General features: G+C 51.3%; 1 protein-coding gene across 2 annotated transcripts; it reads right to left on the minus strand.

Annotated features, from left to right (window-relative positions):
- Nucleotides 1-3,311: 3,311 nt before the first annotated feature.
- On the minus strand, nt 3,312-15,157 carry LOC123608351. 2 transcript variants are annotated; one of them, XM_045498144.1, is made up of 5 exons: nt 13,042-15,157; nt 11,079-11,154; nt 9,661-9,779; nt 7,583-7,680; nt 3,312-6,451 (listed from the first exon to the last, which is right to left on the minus strand). In XM_045498144.1, exons 1-5 carry the CDS (start codon nt 13,277-13,279, stop codon nt 6,203-6,205), a joined length of 780 nt encoding a protein of 259 aa, XP_045354100.1. In that variant the 5' UTR covers nt 13,280-15,157; the 3' UTR covers nt 3,312-6,202. The 2 variants fall into 2 exon arrangements, with proteins under 2 accessions (XP_045354100.1, XP_045354099.1); XM_045498143.1 differs by having other exon boundaries at nt 7,574-7,680.
- Nucleotides 15,158-15,316: the final 159 nt, after the last annotated feature.

Below are 15,316 nucleotides of genomic sequence, written 5' to 3' on the forward strand. Positions count from 1 at the left end.
TGGGGCTCGAACTCATGAACCGTGAGACCATGACCCGAACCCAAGTCAGACGCTTAACCGACTGAGCCACCCTGGCGCCCCAAGAATTGCAGCCTTTCTTAAAAGAAAGAAAACAGTTCCTCCCCAGTGGGGCGGATTCCCACCCCCAGCACTGAGTGGACCCCCCCCTAGTGGTGCTGTGCCCTTGTAATGCCCCGGACTGAGTCAGTCCACAAGTCCTTCCCTCTACACCCGGAGCACATTGGGCAGTCTGGGATCAACAAGGAAGTAAATCCTGAGACCAATGTGCATCTAGACCAGCCCTTCCTAACAGTATCTGACCACAAAACCCTTCTAAAAGTACTCTAAATTTTCAGACAATCCGCAGGAGCGCCAGAGTTACATTTACGCCTGGATTAGAGTAGAAAGCAATGACAGTCCTAAAGATAAATTCGTTGCTGCAAAATTTGATAATTTTCAAAACAACTTTTAAGCAGAATTTTTAAAATCACAATTTAGAAAAATCAGGTAATTTTTAAAGACCTAGTACTGAAATCACAGCAAGATAAAATGCTTATTAAATAGGGTTGTTAAATACATCAGTGATGTCCATGATTCCTTGGTAAATACTCCTTGTGCAGTTGAAACATCGGACCCACAAGCCACAGGCAATTTGCCCCAGGATCACCTGCCACAGTCATGTAGCACGCAGATTCAGAGGGAGCTTATTTCTATCATAATAACTATATAAAATGTGCTTAGCATTTTAAAAATCTTTTGAAAACTGTAGTCAATTAATTTTTATATGAAAAAATATAAAAATTAACTTTAAAAAGGTAAAAGTTGTCCATAATTCCACACTTAAAATACATGAGTTGGGGCACCTGGGTGGCTCAGTTGGTTAAGAGTCTGATCTTGATTTCAGCTCAGGTCATGATCTCACGATTCGTGAGTTCAAGCCTGGCATGGGGCTCTGTGCTGACAGCATGGAGCCTGCGTGGGATTCTCTCCCTCTTCCTCTGCTCCTCTCCCCCACTTGCAGTCTCTCTCTCTCTCTCTCTCTCTCTCAAAACAAAAACTAAAGAATAGAAAAAAAGAAGAAAAAACAGACAAGAATGTATGGAGTGCTTACTATGTGCGGGGCATTGTTCTAAACACCTTAAGTGTGTTTCGCCATTACCTGTGAGGTAGGTAATATTATTGTTCCAGGTAACCAAGATCCAGAGAAGTTAAATAACTTTCCTGAGGCCACACAGCTCATACAGGTGCAAGTGAGGTTTAGATCCGAGCAGTCTGGCTCCAGAGCCAGTCCGCCTAATCTTACTGAGTGGAATTTTCCTCCACTCTAATACCGCTCCCTGGAGATAATTTCTACTGATATTTTAGTGTTTGTTCATCTAGCCTTTTTGCTATGGTCACACAGAGACACAAACACAAAGGAGTTCATGCTAGACATATTATTTTGTGGCATTTTCACTTAATCTATCTGGAATATCTCTCCATATCAACAGATGTCTACATAATATTCCTTGGTATGAATGTAGCATAACTTCTTAATCAACCTCCCATTAATGGATATTAAAAGAGTTTCTAAGAGCCAACTTTTGCAAATTGTGATAAACACAACCTCCTTTTCCTTACGTTAAAACGTTTGAAGAAAATATGTTCCTAGCATGGGTTATTTTCACATGACACTTACTAATGTCTCTTAAAACGCTAATGTTTTGTGGTGCATTGGGAGGTGAATCTCAACACTTCTATAGCTGCAGGAAGCTTCGGGTTGCGATCCACTCCTTCTGCGTTCCAAGTCATGTAGCAGAACCCGCCATTAGTCACCCTTCCACCCCACATCGCCAGACCCTCCCCACAAACTCAAATATCTCAGCCTGGAAGACAAGACCTAAAACAGCAGGGACCAGAGAGATTTGGAGGATCCATTCTTTCCTCCCGCTCAGGCTCGGCTTCTTGACTTCTGAGTCTTTGGCTGAGGAGACATACTCCTTCAGTGAAGACACTAATGACCAGCAGGGGGAGGGCCAGGAAAACTAGGTTGAGGAGAGATTGGCTGAGGGTTTGGGGGTGAGCCAGCCTGTAGATGCCAGCCATTGACAGCAAGGTTAAGTGCAGAGTAAAGCTTCAGATTGTTGTGATGACTTTTTGTTGGTGTTAGCCTGGGGTTCCTTGAATGAAGCTCCTTGAAAGGACCCTCACCAAATCTAGCTGGTGGATTTGTTACATGCATGACCGCCGCAGTGGGTGGGAGAAGGGGCTTGTTTCGAGAAATCTGTAAAGATTCCAGGGAGAGAGAAGCCCAGGCAGAAGAGATAGTAGCGGTTAAGAAAAAGAAGGCCAGCCAAGTTTCTGACCTTCGGGAAGCTGTGGGAATTTAGAATTTACGTTAAGAACTTGTTTCACTGAGGCACCTGGGTGGCTCAGTTAAGCATCCCCCTTCAGCTCAGGTCGTGATCTCGCGGTCCGTGAGTTCGAGCCCCACGCGGGGCTCTGGGCTGACAGCTCAGAGCCTGGAGCCTGCTTCGGATTCTGGGTCTGCCCCTCCCCCCGCTCACACTCTGTCTCTCTCTCTCAAAAATAAACATCAAAAAAAAAAATTACAGTATACTTAGCACCAAAATGTACATATCCTGCCATGCTTACATTTTTTTCTGTTGTTCTACGTTGCATAACCTCCTGATGTAATAGGAACCTGATAACAGCAGGTGCATGGTGGTTTTATACTGTTACAGAGAAAATGCCATTTGGGGTGCCTAAATTCATTCACAGAACTAGATTTTTGACTGTGATTATTATCACGAACTCTCAGAATTAAAAAATATGAGGTATGTATCTATATATCTATGTCTATATCTGTATCTATATCTATATCTAAATCTATACCTATATCTGTTCCTGTATTTCTGTATCTACATATGAAGCATTACAGACATGTTTGAAGTCCCCAACCAATATACTGGGTAGAAATGTTTTTAGTTGAGATTTGAATTTATTTGATTGCTCATGAAGTTAACCATTATTTATGTTTTTCATTTTCTTGGGTGTGATTTTCTTCTCACCTATAAGTTGTCCACTAAAAATGGTGTGTCCTTTTACTAATTTATAAATCCTGGCTGCTAATCTTTTATCAGTGATATGCATTGCAAATTCCATTTCCCTGTCGGCAGCTTCTCCTCCCACTTTATTTCTGGTGTCTTCTTTTTGTACTCGAGTTTTTCATTTTAATATAGTCAAACACCACATTTCCCCTTGATGGTTTGAGCTTTTGATGTCTTGCTCAAGAAATATTCCTGTACCCTGAAGTCATGAAAACGCTTACATTTTTGTCTAAACATTTTATTGCTCAGCTATTGACATGGAGATTTGTAACCCACCTGGAATTCATTCTTGTGTAAGACATAGGCGGGAATCTAATTTTCTATTTTCCCCATATGGATAGATGGTTGCTCCCGGACCATGGCATATTCCTCTCCTCTGCCCCTGTTTCATATGCCTGCTCTGGCAGAAAATCAGGTTCCCACTTCTCACCCCCCAATTCTGTTGCCCTGGTCGATTTTCTAGTCTAGGATCACACTGTGGTTGTGAGAACATCACACTAAGTCTTGGTTTCCGGTCAGGTGAGACCATCTCCTTTTCCATTTGTTCTTCAACTTTGTCTTGGTTCTTCAGTTTGATTATTTATTGTTTATTGGTAACAAACTATCCCAAACCTTAGTGGCTTGAAACACTGACCAAAACAGAAAACAGACAAGTCGATGAACAAAACATTGACATACTGTGGGGCATGCATAAAGAGCATAGTGGGGGGCAAGGTGAAGGGAGGGTCCAACTGGCAGGCCCTCCGAGGATGGTGCCTAAAGCCTGCTGGTGTCCCAAAGGTCGAAGAGCATCTCTCTCCTGTGGGGCCTGAGCCTTGGGTGGCAGAAGGGGTGGTCCCCTCCCTGGGGCACGGCGGGCAGGAGGGACCCAGGCCTTTTTATCTGGGGACACTGGTTAATCAAGAATCCCTCTCCTCAAACTCCCCAGCTACATCAGCCACAGCCCTACCATCCCTTCTTGGCTCCTGGAGTTCTATCAGAAAAGGTCACGCTTCCCATCCTCTCCTAGCACCGTTAGCATTCTTCAGCTCTTGCCATGATTGCTTGCTGTTACTATTTTGTCATACGTCTACCCACTGTGCATGTGCGCGCGTGCGTACATGCAATGGGAACAGGGACCCAAAAGCACTGTGGCTAAAATTTCAGGTCTAGGATCCACCATTTATTAGCTATAAGACTTTGGGAAATTACTGAACTGTCTGCGTCTCAATTTCCCCATCTTTAAAATGAAGGGAAAGCACTTACCTCATGAGGTTGTTTAAGTCATTAAGGTATGTAGAGGAATGTGGCTATAAGAAACACTCCATAATTGTTGGCTTACTAGACTTAATCACCGCCCCTGAGCAGTGGCTGGAGGTCAGCAGGCCCCTATAAATACTGTGTAATGCCTATAACTCCAGGGGTTCTAGTCTGAGTAAATCCTTTAGCTTTGGACAGTGGCGGGAGGAACCTGACCCCTGGGATGGCTCGTGGTGTTATAGCCAGGAAACCCGAGTCGAGAAGACCATGGTGAAGATGGGCTCCCCCAGTGGGTTTGTAGACTAAAATATAGACCAAGAGGCACTGTCAGGAGCCTAGCACAACAGAGGACCAGAGGTCTAATGAGGCCGTAGGTCAGTGCTGATGGCCCTCTCAGAGCAAGGCCGGGTAGGGTGAGAGGTCAGGATACAGCAGGTGCCCAGCCTCTGGTAGTCAAATCTGGAGCACTGGAAGGGCAGGGAAGAGACCTGAGGAGCCAAGGTGATGCTCAGAACATCCTGCTCTCCACCTCTTTCAACTCGGGGTTGTTCCCAGATGTCCCCAACAGCCACAGACTCGGGACAGAACCACATCCTCAACACTGAGAACCTGGGATGTCACAAGTGACAAGGAATTACTTTGCCTTCCTCCCTGAAGAAGACCTCATCATCACACCCCAGCCTGCCAGACCTCAGACCACCCACCCTTTTCCTCTCCAACCCCTCTCCCTTCCTGGCCCTGAAGCAGCCACACTCTCAGGTCCCATCCTGGAGGCGAAGCTGATGTCTCACTGTGACTGATGGCAAACAAGTTCCTGTCTGACAAAACCATTCACACTGACCAATAAGCGGTGAATCCCCTGTCCTCCAAGAGATTGGGACAGACACTGTATGACTCACTGGAATTTTGCAGAAGGAATCTGGCCTCCCACTGGCAGTTGGATTTGATGATCTTTAAATGTCACCCTTGAGAAGTAATGAATCGGCAATTCAAGAAATCTTTCCCATGACATGGTAGGACAGCACCCTCTGCCCCCATGGCCTAGAATTCCCACAATCCAGAGTCACTCCTTGGAGGTGCAGAATAAGAGGGCCCATGTCTCCGTAAGAGCCCTGTGGAAGTGTACGTGGGCAAAGCAGGAGGTGGCCCTCAGCCTGCTCTGTTGGAGATGAAGCTAGCAAGGGAGTTGATGGTTTCCATGGAAGGGGAGGGAGCCCAGGTCAGTTCCCTACAGTGGCTGCAGGGGCCACTATAAGGAAGGAAGCTCTCATGCCTCCCACCCCTGCCCAGCAAGGCCAAGTGTTAGGAGGGACTCTTGAGTGGAGGACACTGCCCACATACTGGCAGGGTCATTTGTGAGAATCAAAATCAGGAGGTCAGGAAGGAGCTCTGGTGGAGGAAAAGAACTTTCCAGCCTGGCTTAGCAGCCCTGAGAGGTAGTTGGGGGTGGAGGGGGAGTTTCATGAGGAGAGTCACCAAAGAGGAACTTGCACAGTGTGTCAGGGTTTCACAGCCCCTGGTCAGGAAGGAAGTGAGGGTCACAGAGTGGGGCGAACATTGGGTCACTCAGAGGCACTGGGATCCAGACCCTATGTAATTGGACTTTGCTCTAATAGCCCTCCTCCTAGACCCTGGGGAGGGGAGCAGGCAGGTGTCTAGAAACCCCTTCTATGGGCCCCAGAGCCTGCCCAGCACAGCCTTTAGACTCAAAGCTTCTCTCCTCTGGAGTGGTAAGGACTTTCTTCTCCTCCCCCTTCCTCACCTCCTTTGTAGGAAGGGATGACCTTTTGCTGGTTTGGGACCATCTTTGTCCCACCAAAGTCCCCGTATCACTGGTAGGGCAACCCCACGCCTCACAGGTACTTGTTGAGTGCTCACTGCCCAGTGAAGTCTGCCTTCAGCTCCTGAGTTTCCCCCTCCAGGGCAGTCAAGTTGGAGGGCTGGGGTCTGCTTCCAGAGATGCTGGCATATTCCACAGTCAGAAGGGGGTCAGGCATGGGCCTCAGGTTGGGGTGGGTGTTGACATAGATGGAGTCCTCAAGGTCAAAGTTGTTCAGGTGGGTAAGTGAAGCATAGCAAATGGCCCCAGAGTCCTCGTCAGAGCCCATCTGTTGATTGGAGCCCTGGGAATCAAAGAAGATAGATGTTCATTGTACAGATCATAGCTGGGAATGGTCAGTGGCCCCCAGGCTGCCCAGAGCTGGGTGGAGAACAGAGACAGGGATAAGGTGTGGGACAGAGTATGGACCTTGCAGAGCCTCTGGGAATAGCTGAAGCCAGCAGAGTTGCCATCACTGACGATGTTTAAGAATAGGCTAAGGAAGGCTATGTTGGGTATGATCCATGGACCGGCATTGCCTGGCAGCTTGTTAAAATCTCAGGTTTCTTGGGGCGCCTGGGTGGCGCAGTCGGTTAAGTGTCCGACTTCAGCCAGGTCACGATCTCGCGGTCGTGAGTTCGAGCCCCGCGTCAGGCTCTGGGCTGATGGCTCAGAGCCTGGAGCCTGTTTCCGATTCTGTGTCTCCCTCTCTCTCTGCCCCTCCCCCGTTCATGCTCTGTCTCTCTCTGTCCCAAAAATAAATAAACGTTGGAAAAAAAAGAAAAAAAAATTAAAAAAAAAAAAAATCTCAGGTTCCACCCAAGATCTATTCAATCGGTCTCTGGGGGAGGGGCCCAAGAAATTCTGTTTGAACACGTTTTCCAGGTGACTTTTATGCATACTCAAGTTTGAGTAGCGCTGAGCTAGAACAGCACTTGGTAGAGGTGCCATTTGTAGAGTTGATTCCAGCATTACAGAGGGTTGAACCAGATGGCTTTAGATCCTCCCAATCCTGCAATTCTGTGGTTTCAAGAGTCTTAGATCTTTAGACAAGACACACCTACCCAAGGGCAACAGCTCGGCCCTCAGCTCCCGAAAAGAGAGCACTTAGGGAGCCATGCTTGTGCCGGGAGGCCCTCTTCCCCCTAGCCGACTGGACTGATGGAAGCCACACCATAGGCTGGCTCTGGACCCATGGGATGGACCCCCATTAATAGCTGTCTCCTGTGGGGGTGAAGGTCAAAAGCTGAAGCAGTCAACTTCTCTCTCTTGAAGAGGTTTGAATTGGGAAATATGGGGCAATGGGTATGTGCAGATGAGGCAACATCAGGAGTCACACGTGATTCCAGGCCCAGACTGAACAGAAACTACAAGTAAACACAAGCTGGGGAGCTAAAAAAGACAGTAACACTGACAGCAAAGATACCCAGGAAACCTGAGATCGCCTCTGCCCTGACGAGGAGTCTTTCCGGTGTTCAGTGGTCTTTTCCCTCTGGACTGAAATGTTGTCATAGATGTGGAGTTTGTCCTCACCTGTGAAGAAAAGAGTCCAGTTTGGGGCAGGGACCGCTCCCTAGGCTCCAGTCTCCTGCGAAGGCAAAGGGGATGGAGGCCCCCTCTGGGCAGAGGGGACCCTGGCAGGGGAGGGGCTGGGGCCCAGGCCCGGAAATCCCACCCTGCCCAGGACGTTGCAGGGAGGTCACAGTAGGGTCGCAGGCCCTGGCCAGTGCAGAGGAGTGTCCAGGGAGCAGAGGTTAGTGATAAGGAGCAAAACAAGCTGGCGGCCTGTGGCTCCTTTGCATAAAACTGGTAAGCTTAATCAACTCAAGTCACTGAAAGTTCCAAACTGAAACATCAATTTAAGTATAATTTATTTGCTGGGGAAGTTATCTATAACGTCTTTCAAATTTTTGGACCAGGAGCCACAATGAGAAACATTTTATCTTATTCCGGCACATACGAATACACACACTCACACACTCACACTCCTACACATACGTGCGCCCCCCCCCACACCCCTAAAAGTCCAATGAAAAAATATTTGTCCTTCCAGAGTGTACAAACCACTGTGACATTTTACCTTTTTATTTTGTTTTATGGAAATAGTATTGTGACCCACTAAATTGGCTTTGCACAGTTTGAAAAGTACAGATAGAAAATTTTACAATCCGGGGCACCTGGGTGGCTCAGTCGGTTAAGCGTCCGACTTCAGCTCAGGTCATGATCTCACAGTCTGTGAGTTCGAGCCCCACGTCGGGCTCTGTGCTGACAGCTTGGAACCTGGAACCTGCTTCGGATTCTGTGTTTCCCTCTCTCTCTGCCCCTGCCCCCCTCTGTCTCTCTCTCTGTCAAAAATAAAACAAACATAAAAAAACTTTTTTTTAATTTCACAATCCATTACTACGTTAGGATTTTTATAGCTTGAAAAATTAAAATCAATACGGCCCAGCATAACCCTGACTTGCTTCCACATTTCAATCTTGTCAACAGACACAACACTGGATTATATGGTTAATAAACACACAGCACATACATGCTAAACAAACCAAACAACAAAAACTAAGGCAGGAATCATTGAAAGGCACTAATCTGATAAGCCTTGCGCAAAATGCTGATGGCATGACATGTGGTTAATGCTAAAAACTTACAACTCAGAAGACTAAAAAGTCCTTCTTGTGCTTTTAGGGAGACAAAATTTAAAAACAACTGTGGCAACCAGGGGCGCCTGGGTGTCTCAGTCGGTTAAGCATCCAACTTCGGCTCAGGCCATATCTCCCAGCTCGCGGATCCGAGCCCTGAATCGGGCTCTGTGCTGGCAGCTCAGAGCCTGGATCCTGCTTCGGATTCTGTGCCTCCCTCTCTCTCTCTGCCCCTCCCCCTTCTCTCTCTCTCAAAAATACATAAAACATTAAGAAAATTAAGAAAACATAAATAAAAACAATAGTGACAATTAAAAACCAATACCGTTGACCAGAAAGGTTTTTAGATAAATTTGCTTAAAAATCTTTAACGATAGGTGGCTCAGTCAGTTAAACATTCAACCCTCGACTTTGGCTCAAGTCTTAATCTCACAGTTTGTGGGACGGAGCCCTGTGTCGGGCCGCACACTGTCAGTGCAGATTCTCTCTGTCTCCCTCTCTCTCTCTCTCTGCCCCTTCCCCTGCTTGCACTTTCCCTCTCTCAACAGAAATAGAGCTTTTTTAAAAAATAAAAAAAGTAAATCCTTACCTATAAAAATATGGCAAATTATACGATCCCAAAATGATAGCAGAATGCCCCATTTTAGGCAAATTAGGCTTAGAGGAAGCTGACCTTGAGCCTCTGAAGAGAATGATCCTGCCTGCTGTTCTGCCAAGCAAGAGCACCCAGGGGATCCTGGCCACCTTGTCTTGCGGGCCTCAATTTCCTTGGTGGTAGCATGGGCACAATGAGCCTGGTCCTCACAGCTCACGGGCACGAGGACATCATGGCCACGCCCTCAGGGGTCTGCTCTGAGCCAGCTCTGGGCTTTACCTTTCCCGGCACTTCCTCGGGCTTTCTTGAAGTACAGGATCATGAGGACCATGAGCACCAGCAACAGCAGGACGGCCACCGTCGAGGTGGGAATGATGAGATGCCAATTGCTTTCAGAGCTTGGGAATAAGGAACAGCCAGCAGGGTGAGGAAAGTGGGAGCCCACCTTCTACGGGGAAGCCATCCCTCTCCCCACGCGTGTGGTGGTCATGACAGCCCCTCCCGCTGAGCTGGCCAGGAGGCGGCCCCATGGTCAAGGACTCTGCCCCGTAAGCCATGCACGTCTAGCCACGTCTGGGCTATGTTTCCTCCTCTGTGAAAGGGAAATGGTACCAATGCCTGCTGTCTTTGCTCCTTTTCCCTTTTCTGGCTGCTGTCCCCTGACTTGCCCCCGGGGCCCCTGTTGCAGGGTCTGCACTCACCCCTCCAACCTGCTCCCCTAAACTATTCTTGGTCCCGGCTCTGTCACCTCAGCCTGCCTGTGAGAGGCGCTCAGCTCTCAGAGAACACTGGTTTCCTGTGACCCACAGTTCTGCCACATGATAAACACATCTGGATAGGGCCTGTCTTAAGTCGAAGGCAGAACACAAAGACAGGCTTTGTCACACCACCGCAGGCTCCCCAGGGCGGCAAGCGTCGAAGCCCTAAGCCCCGGAGGCAGCCACTTTAGGGACACCTCTCAGCTCCACGACCAGCTCCACCTGGTTTCTGGACATAGTGCCTTGAAGCAAGGAACCATGGTTTGTGAGAACCCCGGGTTCCCATCGCAGTGATGGTGGGTGGAGAGACGGCAGGGAGGATGGAGTCTGGAATAAGAGCGGCTATCAGGTCAGTCCCGGGGGGTCGGGGCCTAGAACCCATCAGGCAGGAGTAGAGAAGAAATCAGGCCGTGGGTTGTAGTAACGACAGAGTGCCCCCTTCCCCCGGACGCCTGTGGCCGGAAGAGGGGAGAGGCCAAGGAAGAAGCTCTGGGCACATGCCTGGCGCTGGGCCAGACACAATCCCACTTAATCCTCACGGCAACTCCGTAAGACGGTGGTTCTGCCCCGAGGCAAACTCGGCAGTGTCCGGAGACATTTTGGTTTGGTTGCCACACCTGGGTGGTCTCAGGGAGGTTTGTGCTGTTGCTGTCCCATGGGCAGAGGCCAGGGACGCTGCCGCACAGGACACCCCTCGCCACAAATGTCAGCCTTGCCCAAGGTAAGCCACCCTGCTGTAAGGTGAGAATGTCCACTGGCCCCATTTTGCAGATGCCAAAACTGAGGCTCCAAGAGGCCTGAAGCAAGTGACCTGAAGCATTCTGCCCCCCTGAGAGCCAGGCGTCTATGGGCATGCGGTAGCTGGAGGCATTTCACACAGTCGGCCATGGAGGGGGAGGAAGTGGAGGACAGAGAGGACCGGGAGGCAGGTGACAGTACCTGTCGGTGACAGGGCTGGCGGCGGAGGTCCAGGCTGTGGTGCCCCTGGTGCTCGTGGTGGTGAGCGTGGTTGTAGCTGAAAGACACGACCACGAGAGGAGCACTCCCATGTGTTTGCTCCCCATTGCGGGCTCCCCACTTCTAGCCCGTGGCCCTGGGGAGGAGGGGCCCACACAGGGCTCTGGGCCAAGTGGGGGTGTTACTCTGGGTGATGTGGACGTAGAAAGCTGTGGAAGCCCAGGAAGAAACTCTGGTGAAAGCAGAACCCATTTCTCTTGGGTTTTCCTCACAGTGACGTGCCACCGTGCAAGTGGCTTTAGATGAGGACCACACTATCACTTGGCTATATTCCAGTCTTTTCTGTGTTCTTTGAACATATCACGTACTCTCCACCCATAATGCTTCCCTCCCACCTGCCCCCACTTTTGTCTGGGGGTCCTGCGCCTTCAGTAAGGCCCAGGCGGTATCACCTCCTCTGGGGAGTCCTCCAGGAGAATCCATACCACTGCTTTCTCCACCCACCTGGTCTCTCCCTTCCACTGGGCCGCCACCCAACATGCTTCCATTATGCTGCCCACCACCCACCCTCCTAACCCTTTACCTATGTATCTGCCTTCCTGGGGTGGGCGGGTGCTGTGGGCTCCTCCAGCACAGGAGTGGGTCTCAAGGTTTCCGATTCCCCTTCTAGAGCACAACCCCTGCCCTACATGGGGGAGGGCGGTGAGCCACAGCTTAGGTGGTGACCGGCCAAGCAGCTGACCTGCGTCCTCCGGGTGCCCAGCTCACGGAATGGCTGAGCAGGCTTGGAAGGAGGGCAGGGGTCTGGGAAGATGCCATTCAGGCTCCAGCCATCACAGAGAAACTCCGTGGGGGGGGGGGGGGGCAGGTTTGCCACTTGGAGGTTGTTTTTTTTTTTTATTTTTTTTAACGTTTATTCATTTTTGAGAGACAGAGAGAGACAGATCATGAGCGGGGAAGGGGCAGAGAGAGAGGGAGACACAGAATTGAAGCAGGCTCCAGGCTCCGAGCCGACAGCACAGAGCCCGACGTGGGGCTCGAACCCACAAACCGTGAGATCATGACCTGAGCCGAAGTGGGACACTCAACCGACAGAGCCACCCAGGTGCCCCAACCACTCGGAGGTTTTCAAGAAATACACCGGGGGCCTCAGATGGGGAGCACCGCCAAGCTCCCCACCTGAGGCTTATGGTATCTCGACTATAAGGGGCAGGGCCAGGGTGAGGACCCATGTCTTCTGAGCCCTCGGCCGCCGCACCTCCCAACCTCACCCTCGAAGCCCCATGTCTGCCTCACTGACTGGCTGCCTCCTGCCTGTCCGCCATTTGTTAACCCAACTGGCTTCCTGGGACTCAAGCACAACCCTTTGAGAGAAGGTTAGGGGGTAGGGTCAGGGGTGGGGATGCCCAGGAGCGGCCCAGTCACCAGCCAGTCTCGTCAAGCCTGAGGGAGCCTTGGGGCGCCTGGGTGGCTCACTCGGTTAAGCGTCCGACTTCAGCCAGGTCACGATCTCGCGGTCCGTGAGTTCGAGCCCCGCGTCAGGCTCTGGGCTGATGGCTCAGAGCCTGGAGCCTGTTTCCGATTCTGTGTCTCCCTCTCTCTCTGCCCCTCCCCCGTTCATGCTCTGTCTCTCTCTGTCCCAAAAATAAATTAAAAAAAAACTTTGAAAGCCTGAGGGAGCCTTACGGTCATTAGAAATCAACGGACGAGTCTTGTCAGTAGCAACAAACCTGTTCAGAGACACATGTGATGGGAAAGGAAGAACCAAGTGAGCCAGCAGGTCTGAGTTCTGCTGGTTCTGCCTTTAATTCACGGTGACCTTGGGCAAAGGGCACTGGTTTTCGGCTGCGAGAGCCAAGAAGAAAATGCGTTTAGAGTCTTCTCTAGCTCTAACACCTGTGGTTCAGGAAGGCTGAGGACCACACGAAGAAGGGCAAGAACTCACCCCGAGATACCACCAGACGGAATTTTCTGAGAACAGAGATCTGTGAGGATTTGTAGAATCCACAGGAATAAAATCCGGAGTCCTTCACCCTGAGCTCAGTCATGGTGACGACGAAGTAGCCTAAACTGGAATAATCCTGAAGAGAGTTTCGAGGATCTCCGGACACTCTCGGGAGCCTGGTGTTGGAGGCTAACACGATACAAGTATCTGCTGCCATGTCCCTGCACCAGACTCTCATCACGTTTGAACCTGTCCAGGGCGGGTACAGGCACTTCACAGAGACCGTCTCCCCTTCCAGTTTGTGCAGCAACAGTGACTTCTGTTCCCAGGAACCTGAAAAGAAACTCGGGTCAGGGAGCAGTTCATCTGCCACTGCGGGGCCAGGAGATAGGTGCCTTCCTCCTCAGAAAGGGCCCCAGAGGCAGCCTCAGGCCACAGCCCCACCCCGCCCCTGTCCCCTTCTGGCCTGCCTCACCCGGCCACCTCCCCCTCCTCTTGCCCTGTTCCCTCCCTCGGTCCTCATCACCTGATGCCAGGAGAATCAGGACAGAGAGCAGCAGGTGTGTGCCCCCCCCGGCCATGGGCCCTCTTCTTGAGCCGGGGTGGGAGAGGGAAGTCCCGAGGACAGGGAGCTTCTGGCTTCTGGGGGACAGGGGTGGGGATTCAGCAGAGCCACCCTCGCTGGTCCGGGGGAAGAAGCGTGCTCCAACGGGGCAGGAGGAGGCCGGGGAGGAGGGGACCTTCCCGCTGCAGGTGCTACACGTGAGCCCCAAAAGGCGACAACCCCGAGACTGGACTGAGGCTCCAGGGGACTCTGCGTCTACTGCTGTGGCTCTCTTGTGCTCAGCCTCTTCCTCCTTGTCGCACTGGGGTTGGGATGTAGAAAGCTGTGGAAGCCCAGGAAGAAACTCTGGTGAAAGCAGAACCTGTTTCTCCTTTCTTTCTCCCCTCTAGCTGACCACTTCCTCCCAGCCCTCAGCTACCTCCTCCCCGCCCGGTAAAGCAGTGGCTGACGGGGAGTGTCCCAGTTAGGGGACCTTTGGAGGTGCCCAGTGGTCTGAGCCTTCTTGTCCAGGCCTGCCTGGGAGCTGGGGGGGTTGTGTGGGGACTGGAGGGGCAGAGGAGAAGAGAGAGGGAGAGTCATTTCCAGGAAGAGGTGCAGGGAATCAGGGAATATTCTGGCAAGGGTGGGAAAGAATGAAGCGGGGGAGCATAACTGGCAGGGGGGGGGGGGAAGAGGATCGGGGAGGCTGGAGGGGAGTCTCCCCACCCCAGTCACCCCATGTCCCCAGCTCCCAGCCTGCCATAATCACTCCCCAAGCATTTGTCCAAAGACCACAGTAATCAAGCACGTTTTTAAGAATAATTGTCATTAGAAGAGCCACGGAAAAACAATCACCACAGGCTGTGTATAGTTAATAAACAACGAAGAAAGGAGGACACCTTGTAAAAATGCAGTGTGGCAGGTCGGGTTTGTGGGGGCACAGATTCTGAGGTGGAGGTTAGCACGGGAGGCCTAACATGCCCGGGGACCAAGCCGGGAAGAGAAGGACAGGTCAACAGGAAGCTCAGGCCTGCAGAGATCTGAAGACAGGATGCTCTCCAGGGTGGCAAGGAGATGCCGGGGCTTTGGAGCCTGCGACAGCCGGTCAGGGGTGACGGGCCACCCTGGGAGGGGGGACTGCCCTTGGTGAGGCCTCTCTCTGCAGCTGAGGCAGCCCCCTGGGGGGAGGGGCGGGCAGAGGAGGCCTTCCGCTCTCCCTATTCCCAGCCCTGGGGTAACAAGTCCATCAGCCTGAAGGAGGACGATACACTGACTCAGTTTGGTGCAGACTGAGAAAACTTTTGCAGCCATCTGGGAGGACCGTGACCTTGAGGCTTGCTTGCCGGACTTCCAGTGGGAGCGCGTGTGTCCCACGGTGACAGATGTGTCTTCTATGTTCCGCAGAGCAGACATCCCCCCTAGCTGGGTTTTCTTTACGTGTCCCGGCCCTTGGTCACGACAGGAAGCCCTCCACGGGCGTGTCCTGTCATCACAGTCGATTGCTCAGGAAGCTTTGTTGCCTTAGCCACTAACAGCAGCAGCAGCAGCCTGTGTGATACCCCCCCCCCCCATGCACCCCCTGCCCAGGATCTCCTGAGGATCTGGATCCTCCTGCAGCTCCAGGGGAAAAAGGGTAAGGACAAGGAGAAAAATGAAAGGCTGGGGCTTTCAGGAAAACGTCCCCGAGCACTGGAGGTCCAAAGAGGCCACCCAGGCCCCAGCGGGGCTGGA

This window comes from Leopardus geoffroyi, chromosome B2 (assembly GCF_018350155.1).
Source record: "Leopardus geoffroyi isolate Oge1 chromosome B2, O.geoffroyi_Oge1_pat1.0, whole genome shotgun sequence".
Classification (NCBI taxonomy): Eukaryota; Metazoa; Chordata; class Mammalia; order Carnivora; family Felidae; genus Leopardus; species Leopardus geoffroyi.